Source organism: Chiloscyllium plagiosum, chromosome 30 (genome assembly GCF_004010195.1).
Source record: "Chiloscyllium plagiosum isolate BGI_BamShark_2017 chromosome 30, ASM401019v2, whole genome shotgun sequence".
Taxonomy (NCBI): domain Eukaryota; kingdom Metazoa; phylum Chordata; class Chondrichthyes; order Orectolobiformes; family Hemiscylliidae; genus Chiloscyllium; species Chiloscyllium plagiosum.
In genome coordinates, this window is record NC_057739.1 from 8,801,909 (window position 1) to 8,821,000 (window position 19,092).

Sequence of the window (19,092 nt, forward strand, 5' to 3'; positions counted from 1 at the left end):
TGTTGATCTCGCTCTTTGTGCGCCTTCTCTGCAGCCGTAATACTGTATCTTCTCTGTTCTATTACCTTAATGTACGCAAAACAAAACTTTTCACTGTACCTAAGTATATATGACAATAATAAATCAAATCAAAAATAACTTCCCAGAGACAGGCCCAAAGATGAGGAGCTGACAATGGGACTATAACAAGGCCTGCACATCCCCAGTGCAGCCTTCACAATTCTTTCCCTGAAATAGTTTTCTTGTCTGTCATGACCTTACCACAAGTTGAATTTCTCATGGCCAGGCCGGGTGTAGCAAAGGTATTTTTGGCGGCTTTGAGGGAGAGTGTGGATGAGCAGAGACCCGATGGAGGGCGGCCGCTGCTCTGCTTCCATCTTCCAGAGATGCTCTTGAAAATAAGTGCAGAAATGATAAAGAACAGTCAGTACAGTCACACACAAACATGAAAAGGCAGCACGTACGATAACGCCACAGCAAATGCAGACTGGAACAGCATTCACGCCAAGATGCAGCAAATATGAGGCAAAGCACAAAAGGACCATAGGCTCATTAGAGAGAGACTGGTGGTGGTTTAACCTGTGGGTCAACCAAGCCTAAGTGGAGGGTAGAGGGCAGGACCTTTGTGGTGACCTCAGTCAGTGTGGGAACTGAACTCATGCTGTTGGCATCATTCTATATCGCAAACCAGCTGTCCAGCCAACTGAGCTAATTGTAACAGTTAGACCTAAAGCAGATAATACAGTGCACATAATGTACAGGAGGTACAAAAGACAAAACATAATAGACAGTAAATATTTACACAATACATACTGTAATGTACATTATATATTAACATCCACAGCAGATTTTTGTGGCTGGGTGTTATTTTGGGAGAAACAAGGAGTGGGCAGTATGACGGAAATATTTTAAAGAGGGTAAAGCAACACAAGGAGCTAGTGGGGGGGATATTCATGAGAACTTGAAAGTGGCAGGGCAAATCAACAAGGCAGTTAGGAAAGTATATGGGCATTTTGTTACATAAATAAGGCCACTGAACCCAAAATCACATTAAACTTGCACAATTCACTGCAGTACTGTGTGCAGTTCTGGGTACCACATTTTAGGAAGGATGTCAAGGCTTCAAAGCAGGTACAGAAGAGGTCCTCCAGGATTGTACCTGGGATGTGGAAATTCAGACATGTGGAGAGATTGAAGAAACCAGGATTGTTTCCCTTTGGGAAGTGACGGGGTAAACCTAACAGGATGTCAAAAGGTGCTTGGAAAGGACACCAGGAGAAACTGTTTCCTTTCGTAGCTCACAATGAGCCATTAAAATCTGCAACAGGCTAACCACAAAGGTTGTGGAAGGAGATTTCATAGTTACATTCAAAAAAGGAAACTTGACGATAATCATTAGATCCCTACAGTGTGCAAGCAGGCCATGCAGCCCATTAGGCACACACCAATCCTCTGAATAGCATCCCACCCAGACCCACCCACTTACCCTAACCCTGCATTTCCCACAGCTAACCCACCGAGCCTGCACATCCCACGACACAATCAGCAATTTAGCATGGCTGATCCACCCAACTCCTACACATCCTTGGACTGAGGAAGGAAACCCTTGCAGACACGGGGAGAATGTGCAAACTCAACGCAGATAGTCACCCGAGGCTGGAATTGAACCTGGGTCCCGAGTGCTGTTAGGAAGCGGTGCTAACCACTGAGCCACTAACTACAAACTACTAACTACATGGGGAAACTCAGTGTAGAATTAATTAGCCCTTTCAGAGGGCCAGCACAGACATAACAGACTGAATGGTTTTCTTGCTATAGGATTCTCAGTTTCCATAATTACAAACACAGTAACGTACATTGCTGGTCACATCCTGTATTCCACAATAACAAACTCACCATTGTACATTGCTGGTTACATCCTGTACACCATAACACAGTGTAGTATTTTTCTAAAACAATCAGATCACATACAGAGTACAGTAAACACGCTAGCATTCATACTGTATCAGAAGTAGCAATGGTTAATACTGACAAATATTGACAGTAATAACGAATGATAACAGATATCACAGTGACAGTAAAACACTAATCTCGCATAACAAAATAAGACAAGAATAACAAAAACAATGTTATACAGCTTACTGGAAAACTAAAACCTTTTAAGATCATTAATAAATACTCAATGTTTAAATATTATAACATTAATAGTTAATACTGTATAACAGTATGTATAACATTTTAAATGCTGTGGAAAGTATTGATCTACTCCTGACAATTACAAAACTGATGTTCAGTGTTTCAGAATGGATAACAATTGTTTTAAAGTGCTTTTGAGAATGTCTTTTTCTGACTGCCCTGTGTGAACAGCCTGGCTAACACTGTGTCCAGCGCAGACGGTCAGGGAGCAGTAGCTACCACACTCCACTGGGAGCGCTGGGTCCCTCACTCACTGAAACCCACCTTCTCCTGCAGCAGGAAAGCGCTGGCTGGGACAAACAACAACAAGAAAAAATGGAAGCAAAAGAAAACACTCCGAGAAAAGTTTGAGACCTTTCCCTGACAGCACCATCTAGTGTAATGGGAGTACTGCCTCGTTCCACCTTGTCATGATTACTCAAGGCTGTGACAATGCAGCAGGAACACAGAAACAAGTCATTATCCTATTCGCTCTAATTCCACTCTCCTGTTCATTCCACATATACTTTATGGGACCTTTCCCTACGTCAAATATATCACATACATGCAAGCTGCTGTCATTTATTTTTCTCTTTTTCATCCACCGACTGGCTCACTTTAATTAGTTTTGACATATACAGTGGTTTGCTGCAAGATGAATCGTTTGGATTATTTCCAGTCTGTAATCTTGCTCAAGAACATGCAGGGAGATTGGGGTGCCTTGCAGGAGCAATAAGGTTGTCATAGTAGGGGATTTTAATTTTCCTAACATAGACTGGGACTGCCGGAACGTTAAAGGCTTAGTTGGGGTGGAATTTGTTAAGAGCATTCAGAAAAGTTTCCTCAAGCAGTATGTAGCGCTTCCTACACGGGAAGGGGCAAAACTTGACCTACTCTTGGCAAATAGGGCAGGACAGGTGACGGAGGTAACACTGGGGGAGCACTTTGTGGCCAGTGACCACAGTTCTACTAATTTTAATATAGTTATAAGGTGGGACATAATTGGTGCACAGGTTCGATTTCTAAATTGGAGTAAGGCAAATTTTGATGGAATAAGGCAGGAGCTTGCAGGGGTTGATTGGAGTAGTTTGTTTGCAGGCAAAGGGATCTCGGCAAGTGGGATGCCTTTGCAAGTGAGATAGCTGCAGGTCAAGGTCTAGATGTTCCTGTGAGGGTAAAAGGCAAGGTTGATAGGAATAGCGAACCCTGGATGACAAGAGATATTGGGGCTTTGACTAGAACAAAGAAGGAGGTATGGCTCAGGTACAGGCAGCTGGGATCAAGGGAATCCCTGGAGGTATACAGGGGATACAGGAGTTTACTAACGAAGGAAATCAGGAGGGCAAAAAGGGGGCATGAGATAGCCTTGGCTGAGAAGATTAGAGTGAATCCAAAGAGGTTAATTAAGTATACTGTAGGAAAAAGAATAACTAGAGAGAGAGACTAAGACCTCTCAAGGACCAAAGTGGGCATGCATGTGTAGAACCACAGGAGATGGGTGGGGTCCTCAATGAATATTTCTCCTCTGTGTTTACTGTGGAGAAAGACATGAAGACTTGGGAACTTGAGGAAGTTAGTGGTCATATTTTGGGGATAATCTATTTCACAGTGGAGGAAATGTTGAATGTATTAGAATGTATAAAGGTGGATAAAGCTCCTAGTATTGACCAGACATAGTTGAAACTTTATTGCTGGAACAGCACAGCAGGTTAGGCAGCATCCAGGGAACAGGAGATTCGACGTTTCGGGCACAGGCCCTTCTTCAGGACCAGACATATCCAAGAACACTGAAAGAGGCTAATGAAGAAATTGAGCTGATATTTTTGCATCATCGTTAACCATGGGTGAGGCCCCACGAGACTGAAGAGTAGTGAATGTTGTGCCCTTATTCCAAGAAGGGTCGCAAAAAAAACCTGGGAACTATAGACCAGTAAGCTTCATATCTGTGGTGGGTAAGCTACTTGAGAATATTCTGAGATGTAAGATATACATACATTTGAGGGCTTGATTAGGTGTAGTCAGCATGGCTTCGTGCGGGGGAGATCATGCCTCACAAATTTGTTAGAGTTCTTTGATGAAGTGACCAGGAAAGTTGATGAGGGCAGGGTGGTAGACATGGTCTATATGGATTTTAGTAAGGCCTTTGATAAGGTTTCACATGGAAGGTGAGATTGCATGGAATCCAAGGGGAGCTGGCAAATTGGATACACAATTGGTTTGACGATAAGAAACAGAGGGTAATAATGGAAGGATGCTTGTTGGACTGGAGGCTTATGACTAGTGGAGTGCCTCAGAGTTCGGTGCTGGGCCCATTGCTGATTGTTATCTATATCGATGATTTGGATGAGAATGTACAAGGCATGATTAGTAAGTTTGCAAATGACACTAAAATAGGAGGTAGCATGGACAGTGAGTAAGGTTATCAGAAATTGCAGCAGGACCTTGGTCAGCTGGGGAAGTGGGCTGAGAAATGGTAAGTGGTTTTTAATATAGATATCTTGCAGTTTGGAAATTTAAATCAAGGGAGGAGTTTCATATGAATGATTGGATCTTAAGGAGTGTAGTAGAACAGAGGGACCTTGGAGTTCAGGTACATGGTTCTGTGAAAGTGGAGTCACAGGTAGACAAGGCAGTGAAGAAGGCTTTTGGCACACTGGCCTGCATCAGTCAGAGCACTGAGTATAGAAGTTGGGAAGCTATTTTGCAGTTGTACAGGACGTTGGTATGGCCGCACTTAGAGTATTGTGTTCAGTTTTGGTCACCTTGCTATTTAACTGGAAAGAATGCAGAAGAAAGTTACAAAAATGTTGCCAGGACACAATCGTCTGAGTTATAGGGAGAGGTTGGACAAGCTAAGACTTCTTTCTTTAGAGTGTAGGAGACTGAGGGGTGATCTTATAGAAGTGTATAAGATCATGAGACAACACCAGGTTATAGTTCAACAGGTTTATTTGGAAGCACTAGCCTTTTGAGCGCTGCTCCTACATCAGGTGGTTGTGATGAAACTAGTGTTTCCAAATAAACCTGTTGGACTATAACCTGTTGTTGTGTGACTTTTAACATTGTCCAGCCCAGTCCAACACCGGCACCTCCAAGTCATGAAGATCATGAGGTGCATGGATAAGGTGAATGCACTCAGTCTTTTCCCAAGGATTGGGGAATCGAGAACTAGAGGGCATCAGTTGAAGGTTAGAGGGGAAAGAATAAAAGGGAAACTGAGGGGCAACGTTTTTACACAGAGGGTGGTACTACTTTTGAATGAACTGCCGGTGGAAGTGGTTGAGCCAGGTATATTAACAACATTTAAAAGGCATTTGGACAAATACATGGGTAGGAATGGTTTAGAAGGATATGGGCCAAGTGCAAGGAAATGGGGTTAGTGTTGATTGACGTTTTGGTCGGCATGGACCAGTTTGGGCCAAAGGGCCTGTCTCCATGCTGTACGACTCTTTGACTCTCTAATACTTCAGGAAAGGAAAATTTGTTTTGAAACCAACAAAGGTCTATAAAGTAGATATAAATAGATACAAGATTAAAGAATGACTAAGCTCTTTAATAGTGACAATAAGGAGTGAGCCATTATCACTGCTGAAGGATACTGATGACAAGGAGTTAAAGGATTTGGTGTAAGAGTCAGCGATGAGATGACAAGGATTGTTTTAATGCAGTGAATTGGGCGCCACCTGAAACATATTGCCTGACTGGGTGACAGAGGCAACTTCAAATTTCAAAATGTTATCAAGAACCTCTCAAATGTAGCTCCTTCTCTGGGACAACCTTATGTAAAAGTTTTCTGTTCTGGGAAGGGTCATGCTTTCCTGAATTTTATACTTAACAGGTAGTTGAAATTAAAATAGAATTTGACAGTTTATTAGACCTGTGTATGTTCAGTTCAACTTCTTGGACTTGCTAAATTATGCAGATTCTTAACCAACAAATACTGACTGTGTGGAGTTTGCACGTTCTCCCCGTGTCTGCGTGGGTTTCCTCCGGGTGCTCCGGTTTCCTCCCACAATCCAAAGATGTGCAGGTCAGGTGAATTGGCCATACTAAATTGCCCGTAGTGTTAGGTAAGGGGTAAATGTAGGACATGGGTGGGTTGCACTTCGGCGGGTCGGTGTGGACTTGTTGGGCCGAAGAGCCTGTTTCCACGCTGTAATGTAATCTAATCTAAAAAAAAATACAGTTTTGCTGATTCTGCCTAAACTCATTTTTGTTCCTCTGTTTTGTTTTCACGACACTTTGGTTCGGTACAATTCTTTTTGATCAGTGTCCACACCTTGAAAACATTTTTACAGTTTTCCTGTAAAGTGATAAGAAAAAAGTCCCATGAAATGTTTTTATCGCAAGTCACCAGCGTGCAATTAAACTGAAAGAGGGTGACCAGAACTGTACACAGTACTTCAAAAGTGGCCTCCCCAACGTTCTGTACAACCTCAACATGATGTCCCAACTCCTACACTCAGTGATCTGAGCAATGAAGGAATGCATGCTAAACACTGTCTTATCTACCCTGTCTACTTGTGACACAATTTTTGAAGGTCGGTGTTCCTGAATCCCTAAATCTCTGCATTTGACAACACTACTGAGGGCCTTATTCCTATTACAGAGGAACCTCGATTATCCGAATGACATGGGTGGGGATTGCTTTGTTCAGATAATTGAATGTTCGGATAATCGAATGCTGGATAACACAGTTTCGCCAAACATTGGGACTTCACAATCTTGTTCGGATAATCCGAAATTCAGATAATCGACGTTTGGACATGTGAGGTTCCTCTGTAACTTCATAAGTTTAAAAGCACCTTTTGCTCATCTTTCATACGTTTTGTCACTGGAAAAGCTTTTATTACTTTCCAACCAATGTACCCTCAAAACTTTTATTTGCGTGCACTGCCAATTCATTTAAGTAAGTGGGGCCTTAAGTTTTCTGCACACTAATTTAAAGTGGCCAACTTATTTGTAGCCTGCACAGCATTTGGGGGTTACAGTGGTTGCCACTTAATGCAGCTTAGGGGGAACATTGAGATCAATCTATGGTGTTTCTGACCTCTATAAGGGAATTTGATGTACATATAAAAAGTTTCAAAGTTATGCGAAAAGAGTAAGCTGTTGTGGTCTGGAATGCATTGCCTGTAAGGTTGGTAGGAGCAGATTTAGTAGTAACAATTAAAATGGAATTAGATATAAACCCAAAAAGGTGAAACTTGCAGGGCTACAGTGGATGAGCAGAGGATATTAACTTTCACAGAACCAGCGTATGTATGAAAGCCAAAATGGCCTCATTCCATCTTGTAATATTTTGCATCTTAAATGCCTACCTGTGTGCGGCAGGACACTATTCATTCCTTTATCCTTTCCTGGGAGATGGGTGTCATTGGCAAAGCCACAATTTATTGTCTATTTCAAATTTCCATTGAATAGAATGGCTTGCTCGACCATTTCAGGGTCAACCACATTGTTGTGGATCTGGAGTCACCTGCAGGCCAGGCCAGACCAGATTTCCTGCTGTAAAGGTTATAAGAATCATAGAATCCCTACAGTGTGGAAACAGGCCATTCAGCCCAACCAGTCCACACCGACCCTCCAAAATGCAACCCACCCAGGCCCATTCCCCTACCCTATTACTTGACAATTCCCTTGACTAATGCACCTAACCTACGCATCCCTGAACACTATGGGCAACCTAACATGGCCAATTCACCTAATATGCGCATCTTTGGACTGTGGGAAGAAACGTGAGCACCCGTAGGAAACCCACACAGATACAGGGAGAACGTGCAAACTCCACACAGACAGTCGCCCAAGGCTGGAATCGAACCTGGGTCCCTGGCACTGTGAAAGAGCAGTGCTAACCACTGAGGCTCCATGTTGCCCTTAACAAATTGTGACCCAGATGGGATTTATAGCAATTAATAATATTTTCTGGAGTCTAGATTTATATTCCTAATATAAGAATTGAATTTAAATTCAACCAGCTACCAGGATGGGATTTGTACCAGTGTCCCAGAGCACTAGTTACAGCCTTTGAAATACTCATCTAGTGACATTACCATTACACCATTTTCTTTATTTTGTCAATGTAGGTTGGCATTTCCAACAACTGACTGCTCACTTCCTTGGTGCTATGGAAGTTCATTCTTTTAAGAGAAGGGAAGACTATCAACCGTCTAGCCAAAAGATGAGAATGCCATCATCATGTTATGCTGATCCATATCTTACAGACAGGAAGAATAATTTCAGGTTTGCTTGAGACAGGCTGTTTTGTGTAAAACCAGTCTGTGTTGAGAAAGCAAAGCCAGACGTACAGTCACGTCAGTGCTAGTGAGGATGGATTGGAAACTTTACTAATGAACACCTTGTACAAATTAACACAGAATGAAATGGAAATCAATCAATGCCTGTTTAAAATTACAATCTTGGCATCAACACTGGATCAGACCGCAGTCAATTTACAAAGGTTACTTCCATCACATGGATACATCTGGGGGATTAATTTCAATTTCAGAATGTCTTTGTAAAATTCATGTGAATATATAAATCAGGAGCAAGAATGTTTATCTCTTTAACCCTGTTCTGCCATTCAATAAGATCCTGATCTGATTGTAACTTCAAACCCCCACATTTTTGTTTACCATTGATAACTTTTCACCCCTTGTTCGACAAGAATCTACCTATCTTTGTGACACTTAACTACCTATTCATGTAACACCTCCGTGTGATATCACTGGATTAAAAATGCTCAAGCACCCTGTTTCCACCAGCCTTTCAGGAGGAGAGTTCTAAAGACTCATGGCATTCTGTGGGAAAACATCTGTTTCCTCTTTGTTTTAAATGAGGGACCCCTGATTTTTAAACAGGAACCCTTAGTTCACATTCTCCCACAAGAAGAAGCATCCCCTCCAAATGTACCCTGTCATGATTGCTCAGGATCTTATGTGTTTAATCAAGTTACCTTTTCGTCTTCTAAGTGCAAGTGGATTACAAACCTGGCCTGTTCCACCTTTTCTCCTAAGACAAGCTCCCCTATTCCAGATATTTTTTTTTTAGATTAGATTACTTTACAGTGTGGAAACAGGCCCTTCAGCCCAACAAGTCCACACCGACCCGCCGAAGCGCAAACCACCCAGACCCCTACATTTACCCCTTACCTAACACTACGGGCAATTTAGCATGGCCAATTCACCTGACCTGCACATCTTTGGACTGTGGGAGGAAACCGGAGCACCCAGAGGAAACCCACGCAGACACGGGGAGAATGTGCAAACTCCACACAGTCAGTCGCCTGAGGCGGGAATTGAACCCGGGTCTCTGGCACTGTGAGGCAACAGTGCTAACCACTGTGCCACCGTGCCGCCCACATATTTGTTTAGATTCTGAACTGCCTCCAACATACTTAAATAATTTCCTGCATAAGATGATCAATACTGCACACAGGGACAAAGTGAGGACCAATACAACACACAATAGTCCAGATGCGGTCTCACCAAAACCATTTAACTAAAACATAACCTACATAGTGTTGTGTTCAAATCCCCTTGTAATAAATTATCCCATTCTGTCAGCTTTCCTAATTTCTTGCTTTACCTGCATGCTAACCTTTGTGATTATTCCCTCTACGTCTCAGACATCTGTTCAGTCTCACCATATTGATTATATGTTTTTTTATCCTCCTGCCAAAATGGACAATTTCATGTTTTTCTGCATTAAACTCATTTGTCATAACTTTACCCACTCACATCACCTACCAAAATCCTATTTTAGTCTCCTGATGTCTTCTTCACAATTTACTTTCATAGCTGTCCTTGAGTTATCAGCAAATTTAGCAACATACCTTCTGCCCCGTCATCTAAGTAATTTATCTAAACTGTAAACAATTGAGGTCAATTGTAACTGAATTGTAATTGAGGTCAACAATTATAAAATCATTTGCAGATGACTGCAGTAATCAGTTGCTATATATTCTGCAATTAGTGTTGTCAGGCATTTGATAACAAGCAAACAAGACCATTTAACCACAACAATGAGGATTTTGGAGAGTGTTGTTATGGTCATGGCGAAAAAGACTTCAGCAACACTTGGTTTGAAAAGATGTAGACAATCCCAAACCTGACTTATATTTATAATGCTTTGTCTGAGAAAGTGGTAATGATTTGTAAAGCCATTTTCATTTCCGTGTGCATAGTGAGATCTCGTCCAAATCCTTAAGCAGCTTCAGCCTCAGCAACCCCCAGCACTTGCCCATGGATTTTAAATCCTGCAGGAGCCTCCAAATTGTATTACGAGTTTGGACCTGATTGCCAAACTGTTACATCGGGACAGGGGCTAATAACTTATTTTTTAAAAGTGTGTGATGTCCAGGGACTGAACTAAGGGATTAAAAATGTGTTGCTGGAAAAGCGCAGCAGGTCAGGCAGCATCATAGGAGAAGGAGAATCGACGTTTCGGGCATAAGCCCTTCTTCAGGAATGAGGAGGGTGTGAACTAAGGGAATAAAGCCATAAGATTCCATGGTTTTAAACAAACAACACAGATGGCATGATGGCTCAGTGGTTCGTACTGCTGCCTCACAGCACCAGGCAACTGGGTTTGACTCCAGCCTCGGGTGACTGTCTGTCTGGAGTTTGCACTTTCTCCCTGTGTCTGCGTAGGTTTCCTGCAGGCGCTCTGGATTCCTCCCACAATCCAAAGATGTGCAGGTTAGGTGGCTTGGCTCTGATGAATTGCCCGTAGTGTCTAGGGATGTATAGTCTAGCTAGATTAGTTGTGGGAAATGTGGGGTTGTAGGGAGGTGCATCTGGGTGGGATACTCTTTGGAGGGTCGGTGTGGACTTGATGGGCTGAATAGCCTGTTTCCACACTATAGGGATCCTAGGAACAAGAAATATTACTATGCAACATAAGGCCAGTAAGGCAATCTATAATACATGTGCAACTTATTTTTAATAGTCAGGATTAATGTAGTGAATATGGATAACAGACTGATTAAACAGCCCGGAGAAAGTGAGGACTGCAGATGCTGGAGATCAGAGCTGAAAATGTGTTGCTGGAAAAGCGCAGCAGGTCAGGCAGCATCCAAGGAACAGGAGAATCGACGTCTCGGGCATAAGCCTGGTGCTGTGAGGCAGCAGTACGAACCACTGAGCCATCATGCCATCTGTGTTGTTTGTTTAAAACCATGGAATCTTATGGCTTTATTCCCTTAGTTCACATCGTCCTCATTCCTGAAGAAGGGCTTATGCCCGAAACGTCGATTCTCCTGCTTCTTGGATGCTGCCTGACCTGCTGCGCTTTTCCAGCAACACATTTTCAGCTCTGATTAAACAGCCCATAGTACACACAGAATAGAAAATCTGATCAATTCAAATCCTACAGATATTTCGGTAAATCCCTTAGATGTTAACAATGTAGTGGGTTATCAAATCTCAATTTTGTTTCCGTTTGCCGTTTTGAAACTCAACATTGCTTTCATTTTGGTCAATGATATTCCTTTCCTGGATCTTCACGCCAGTCGACTCCAAAACGGCACTCCAGCTCTCTTTCACGTGCACAACTCCAAAACATCACCGACACTGAGCCAGTCATGCCCCTGGGCTTTTCTCTAGAACTCCAATATTGCTCAGTTGTATTGAGCAAACGCTGATTGTGGGCTTATCAACCCTATTCTCTCAGGTGCACTAAAGTATTAAGGCTCGGGACCTTCATCTAAGGCCCTCCCAACTTTCCCAACACAGAGATTGCAAAACGAAAACAAAAAGTGTGTTCAAATGACTCTTCTTCAGAACCAAAGGGGGCTGCAAAGGTGTTCTTGTTTTAATGGAGGATGGGGAGCGCATGGAATGGATGGTAAGTGTGCCCAGGGCAAAAGTCAAAAAGCCAAATATTATAGGAACAATATCCCAAATACTGCAGCTCATCTGAGCCTGGATATCAGGGAAGCAAGCTGATGACATACTGGAGGGATCTAGTCAAATGGTGGACGTGTAGAGTTGGGTGTTGTCAGCACACAAGTGGAATGTGACTCCACATCTTTCACCATGTTACCAAAGAGGACCGTATACTTGAGGAAGGTGAGAGTGCTAAGAATGGAATCATGCTTTGGAGGTAATGCTACAGAGATAGTGATGGGGAGATTGTAGTGGTAGGGTATAGTTCAGGAAAAAGAACCAATGCTGAAGAAGATATTTTGGCTGTGATCAGGCAGGAACCTGTGGAACCTTGTGAAAGGACAGTGTTGCCTAGCTGGATAATGGAAGAGAGCTCTTTAAGGACAATGGTGTGGCTGATTGTCTGGAAAGTTGTAGTGAGCCCAGGGATGAGGCAATCACAATCACAGTTTTTGTTTGTGATCTTGGCCAGAGCTGTTTAGATGCTGCCAAAGGACTGCAAAGCAGTAACCAGAACGTTATCTCTGTTATGCCTCAGGGACCTGGTATTATCTCTGGCATCATTCTGACAAAGAGTAGGTCAGTTCATAGGATCACAGAATCCCCACAGTGCAGGTAGAGGCCATTCAGCCCATAGAGTCTGCACCAACCCTCTGAAGAGCATCCTCTCAGACTCACCCCCACAATCCCGCATTCACCATGGTTAATCCACCTGACTTGCACATTAAGTTCTCCTTGTGCCAGCTAATACTGACCTGTCACCCATCATCACTAAAACTGAAATAAAAACAGATGTTGCTGGAAAAGCTCAGCAGGTCTGGCAGCATCTGTGAAGAGAAATCAAAGTTAAAGTTTGGTTTGAGTAACTTTTTCAGAACTGAGGAAGGGTCACTCAAACTGAAATGTTAACTCTGATTGCTTTTCACGGAAGCTGCTGGACCTGCTGAGCTTTTCCAGCAACACTTGTGTTTGTTTCTGATTTACAGCATCCATAGTTCTTTCAGTTCTTATCACTAAATCTGATCAGGCTATTGTCACATTGTGAGATCAAACAGTGCACATATTGCCTGCCATATTCCCATCATCATTATTAATCACTTCAAAAATGGCTTCAATGGCTGGAAAGTGCATTGGGATGACAATGTGACAGAAGGCATAGTAGCGTCACTTACTCTGAGCTAGCACACCTGGGTTCAGCTCCCATCTGCTGCTGAGGTGTGCAATAACGTCCCTGGACAGGTTGATTATTAAAAAAAGCATATAAACACCAATGAATTCTTTCTTTCTTTCCCATTCATTGTCAAAAAGTCTTTACATTACTGAGTGTAGATCCACCGGGGCTTTCTGAAGTCATGTTGTGGAAGGGGGATAGGGCTGGAATGACAAAGTGGAGTCGTAGGAGAATAAAGCATTAACCTGAGGTGCTGCAGCTTGGAGAGGAATGGAAAATAATGGAGCCAGGCAGGGCAGAACCTCTCAACAGAAATAATAAAAGATAGGAATTGGAGACCTGACAGATGTTTATAAAATCATGAGGGGCATGGATAGGGTAAATAGTCAAGGTTTCTTCCCCAGAGTAGGGGAGTTCAAAACTAGAGGGCATATGTTTAAGGTGACAGGGGAAAGATTTGAAAAGGACCTGACAGGTAACATTTTCACAGAGAGAGTGGCACATATATGGGAATGAGCCAGAGGAAGTGGTGGGGCTAGTATAGTTACATTTTTTAAAAAACGGGTACATGAATAGGAAGGGTTTAGAGGCATACGGGCTAAATGCTGGCAAATTTAATTTAGAATATCTGGTTGGCATGGACTGAAAGGTTTGCCTCCGCGCTGTACTTCTCCGTGACTCTAAACAAGAAATGGCTTATCAAATTGTAGCAAAAGGTACTGAACATAAATATTCCTGAAATGTGGGATGGGCTCGGAAGCGGTTGTTCCTTGTGGGACAAGGGTCACTGGGTCCTGACAATGATCTGCTTTTGACTTGTTGAGAGCAAGACCTCTGTGCGGTTGTCTTTCCCAGCCAGAGGTGTTGCTGTAACATTTCTGTTTTGTTTCCTTTGGCTGAAACTGTGGAGGGGGGCTGCTTGCTTCCCTGAGCTTCTCAGAACCGACTCGGTTTAGGGGAGGGACGGTCCCAGGCAGTGGAAGAGCCATCAGTAACATCAGAAAGGAATAACTTTTCTCCTGGTGTGTGTTCTCCAGGGGCGTGGCTGCCAGGAGATGGGCAGCTCCCTGACCCCGATTGGAGCCTCCCAATGTCTCAGGACAAAAGAGGGCTGGTCCCTCAGACACCAGTCAACAGGTGAAATATATGGCAGGGCTTGAGAGGGAGAGGGGTCTGAGTGCTGGGCAGCACAGAGTGAGACAGTGCTCTCATTCCTGTGGGTGAACCACAGCGCCTGAAATTGACACTGACTGACTGGTCACTTCAGTCTCTGTGAGGGAGAAGTTAAATTCCTGATTCTGTTCTCTCTCTCTCTCTCTCTGTGTCCCGGGGATGTCGCGGTGTGCAAGTGCGGACTCTCAAGCCGACTTCGCCCAGTTGCTGAGCGGGGAGCCGGCCCGGTTCCAGCAGACGGTGGACACACTCCTGCTGGAGCTGCACCAGGACAAGGAGAAGCTGGTCCGCTCCTTCCTGGAGGACCCCAGCAGGCAGCAGCTGCTGCTGGCTCTCTGCAGGTCCCTGACACCGGGGGAGGCACGGTGAGTAGCTCAGAGCTCTGTCTCCAACTGTTGGAAATCTGACTGGCAATAAGACTCATGACGGCGTTTCAGCTGCAGCTCTTGAATTCTGCAGAGCGGGGTACTTGGGCAAGCTCATTGGAAACAGGGGCTGAAGTATGCCATTCAGCCCCTCCTGGCTGCTGGTCATCCCAATGAATGGTGGCTAACGGTCATAGAGATGTACAGCATGGAAACAGCCCCTTTGGTCCAACTTGTCCATGCTGATCAGATATCCTAAGTAAATCTGGCCCCATGTGCCTGCGTTTGGTTCATATCCCACTAAACCCTTCTAATTCATATGCCCATCCGGATGCCTTTTAAATGTCGTAATTGTACCAGCCTCCAGCAGCCCATTCCATACATGCGCCACCTCTGTGTGAAAAAGTTACCCCTCGGGTCCTTTTTAAATCTTTCCCCTCTCACCTTAAACCTATGCCCTCTAGGTTTGGATTCCCCCACCCTGGGGAAAAAGACCTTGGCTATTCACCCTATCCATGCTTCTATAAACCTTTATCAGGTCACCTCTCAGCCTCTGATGCTCCAGGGAAAATAGCCCCAGTCTATTCAGCCTCTCCCTATAACATCTTTGTACATCTTTCCTGAACCCTTTCAAGTTTTACAACCTCCTTCCTATAGCAGGGAGACCAGAATTGCATGCACTGTTCCAAAATTGGCCTCACCAATGTCCTATATAGCTGCAACATGACCTCCCAACTCCAATACTCAATGGGCTGATCAATAAAGGCAAGCATACCAAAAGCTACAACTCTACTTTCAAGGAACTATGAACCTGCACTTCAAGGACTCTTTATTTGGTCACACATGCCAGGACCTCACCATTAAGGTCCACCTTAACAGTTTCCCAACTAACCCCATATCCTTTATCATTGTCATTTAGGCATGTGTTGACCTCTTACCTTGAATATACCCATTGGCAGAGACATCTGGGTAACAGTGTTAGAAATTCACCACCCTCTGACTGGAACAAAAACAAAAATTGCTGGGAATGCTCAGCTAGTCTGACAGTATCTGTAAAGAGAAATCAGAGTGAATATTTTGGATCGAGTGGCCCTTTTGATTTACGGCATCCACTGTTCCTTCTTGCCCATCTCTGGTGGATTGTGTAATATATTATGAAAATTGACTGTAAATGTGAGGGAAGCAAAGTATGCACAGGCATATGTGTTTTTAGTAGTTGACTGTGTAGGATTGTTTCTGTATAGGGGAGAGGGGGAGAAGAAAAAAGAGCTAAGGGAGAAACAAGTTAAGGATTAGGGGAAATGACATCCTGTTGAATGGATATGATTTAGAACATTAGAGCTGGTCTGTGTCATTCTTAAATCTCCATAACTAAAGCACCGTATTCAGAATTCCATGTCTCACCCCATTCCTGTGTTCTTTTATTCACCTTTCAACTGCTTGGATCCAGAGCTTTACTTGTCTGACATGCTCCCAGCTCACAGATCAATTCCTGATCATCTATTATGGGTTGTCCAAGCAACCCCCATTTGCAATTATATCCATTCTCCCAGACCTTGGGATTCCTTGCCTGTCATTCCATAACTATGGGTTGCCAACTCCTCCCAGACCTGGGATCCCCACCTGCAGTGCTAGCACACAATGTATCCTCTGGCACTTGTGCAGTTTGGATAAATCACTCTTTCCATATGATTAAACTATCCAAGCCTCCACTCCTGCCATCAATACTGAGACTGACATGCATGTCACATTTTTCCTATACAAATGCTCCCACTGTCACTGCTATCTGCACTGAGCTCTCCATTTATCTGTACAGTACAGGATATCTGTCCTATCCATACTCCATTCTCTCATTCACTGTTTAAAACCTCCAACCTGCAGGATTTCACTAAAGCTCACAGGTATTGTGTTTAAAGTCCTAGTACCAGACTGCAGCTGGTTTCCTCTCCTGTCTGCCCTCACTTTCTCCTCTGCTCTGTGTTTCTCTTCATCGGCCCACACTTGCTTTGTCAAGCTTCTTTCACAACAGCTGCTGTTACAAAATGTAAACCACCAGCAAAATGATCAAACTGCAGGGGACCCCACTTTAATAGATGGTCTGATGTCAGTGACCAGATATCACATGGTCGTTTGTCATGTGAACAAGAAATAGAAACATAAAGAGGAGCAATCGATGGCCATTCAGCCCATCCAGTGTGTTCTGCCTTTCAGTTTGATCATGGCTGAGCATTCATCTCTGTACTTGTTCCTGCTTGCTCCCCATGCCCTTTGATACCTTTAGCCGTAAGAACTATATCTAATGTCTTGAAAGCATTCCGTCTCAGTCGCTTTCTGTGGCACAGAATTCCACAGGCTCACCTCTCTCTCCTCTTCTCAGTCCTAAATGATCTACCCAATATCCTTGGAATGTGACCCCTTGGATCTGGACTCTCCAGTCATCTCATCCATCAGGTAGCTTGCAGCAGTACCATTGTAACCTTGTCTTGGGCAGCCAACAACCTATCCATCCTTGAACCCTATCTTGCTCCCAACCCTCCTGGTGTCTGGCGGCAGCTTCTAGCTGGGATGCTAGAACTGACAGACTTTGTGAGGATTTACCTGCATGTTACGGATTAAAAATATCTCCCTTTCTCTGTTGCTTTGCTTATGTCCTAGACATTGCAAGGTGGAAATCAAACTACAATGTCCTGTGGCTTTGGGATTTTTGTGGGATCTCATTGGCACATGATGCCATGGATTGTGTAGACCTGGTGGTTATGTGGGATTGAAACCAGCTGAAGTTCTGAGGCTGGGTCACCCAACCTGAAATGTTAACTCCGATTTCTCTCCACAGATGTGACCAGACCTGCTGAGCTCTTCCAGCTATTTCTGTTTTGGTTTCTGCTCCCAATTCTCCATGCACTGAACTCGTCATTAATGGGCTGTCTTCCAGTTAGCCAAATTTCTTAGCTGCAAATGCACCCCAGCCCTCCCCCCAAAAAGAAAACTCTCCTCCCAAAATGGGGGCAGCTGTTTTTAAATCAGAAGTCATGTGTGTTATTGTTTTTAACTCAAGATGATGTGTTCTATTTCATGCTTCAAATTAACACATTCAGTCTTCCCACTGTGATGCACTAAATTGCTTCTTTCCATTTTGTACCTCATTTGTCATTTTGCCACCCTATGATCTTGCAACCACACCCCATTTTAGCCACTCTCCTCTCCATTGACCTCCAAGGCCATTTTTCAGATGTTGCAGGGACACAGATGGCCTTCCTCCTTTTTGACCCTTTGATTGTTCTTGGAGTGTTTAGAATGCACCTCGATAGCACAATGTTTGCAAACAGTATTACATCAAAATTAAGGTGGCCGGCTACACGCACTTATGTGGTTGAGTAGTTATTTGGGAAGGCTGACTTAATTCCAATGACTTAAACTTTTAGGAGATTTTCTAATTAACCTGTTCAGAGATATTCGTGCATAGCCACGGGAGTTGGTAGAACTTCAACCCAAGCCTCCTGGCTCAGAGTTAGGTACGCTACCAAAGAACTCTAGTTTTAATGAAATGGGATAGCTTCTTAACACCTGCTATCAATTTGCATTTTGAGTCAGACAACGTTATAACTAAAGTTCATCTCGTAGTTTGATAGTATGGAACATGAAAGAAAAGACACACAAAAAAGAAACCTTTGCAAGAATACCAATGAAAAATGGATATAATTTTATGATATGAGAAGAGCATGCCAATTGGTTGGTAAGTGGAGCCTTGCTTATTTCTGATAACTAAATGCAGCTGCATGTAAGAATTATCTTGTATGATTTAATAGGCTCATCCTATGCTCAAATTCAGCTTTCAAATAGAGCAGGAGAAAGTGAGGTCTGCAGATGCTGGAGATCAAAGTTGAAACTTTATTGCTGGAACAGCACAGCAGGTCAGGCAGCATCCAGGGAACAGGAGATTCGACGTTTCGGGCACAGGCCCTTCTTCAGGAATGAGCAGAGAGTGTTCAGCAGGAGAAGATAAAAGGTAGGGAGGAGGGACTTGGAGGAGGGGCGTTGGAAATGTGATAGGTGGAAAGAGGTCAAGGTGAGGGTGATAGGTCGGAGTAGGATGGAGGCGGAGAGGACAAGAAGAAGACTGCAGGTCAGGAAGGCGGAGCCGGGCTGGAGGGATTCGGTGAGACAAGGGGGGGGGAGGGGGATGAAGAAACTGGTGAAGTCCAAGTTCATCCCCTGTGGTTGAAGGGTTCCCAGTCGGAAGATAAGACGCTCCCCCTCCGACCGGCGGGTTGTTGTGGTTTGGCGGTGGATGAGTCCAATGACCTGCATATCCTCGGTGAAG

At 43.8% G+C, this 19,092-nt stretch overlaps 2 protein-coding genes across 5 annotated transcripts in view; one reads left to right on the forward strand and one right to left on the reverse strand.

The window, feature by feature from the left end:
• Window positions 1–2,250, reverse strand: part of paxx (PAXX non-homologous end joining factor) — a 33,094-nt gene extending 30,844 nt beyond the window's left edge. The window contains exons 1-2 of one of the 3 annotated variants that reach the window (XM_043719921.1): window positions 2,143–2,250; window positions 262–391 (exon numbers count right to left, since the gene is read on the reverse strand). In XM_043719921.1, the coding sequence (XP_043575856.1) occupies window positions 262–377 (116 nt within the window). In that variant the 5' untranslated portion in view covers window positions 378–391; window positions 2,143–2,250. Of the gene's footprint in view, window positions 1–261; window positions 1,432–1,896; window positions 2,075–2,142 lie in introns of those variants that run through there. The other 2 variants (XM_043719920.1, XM_043719919.1) reach the window with 2 other exon arrangements.
• An 11,830-nt stretch (window positions 2,251–14,080) lies between these two features.
• LOC122564755 overlaps window positions 14,081–19,092 on the forward strand; it is a 93,623-nt gene continuing 88,611 nt past the window's right edge. The window contains exons 1-2 of one of the 2 annotated variants that reach the window (XM_043719922.1): window positions 14,081–14,370; window positions 14,583–14,771. In XM_043719922.1, coding sequence (XP_043575857.1) covers window positions 14,324–14,370; window positions 14,583–14,771 — 236 coding nt within the window. In that variant the 5' untranslated portion in view covers window positions 14,081–14,323. Of the gene's footprint in view, window positions 14,772–19,092 lie in introns of both variants that reach the window. The other variant, XM_043719923.1, reaches the window with a different exon arrangement.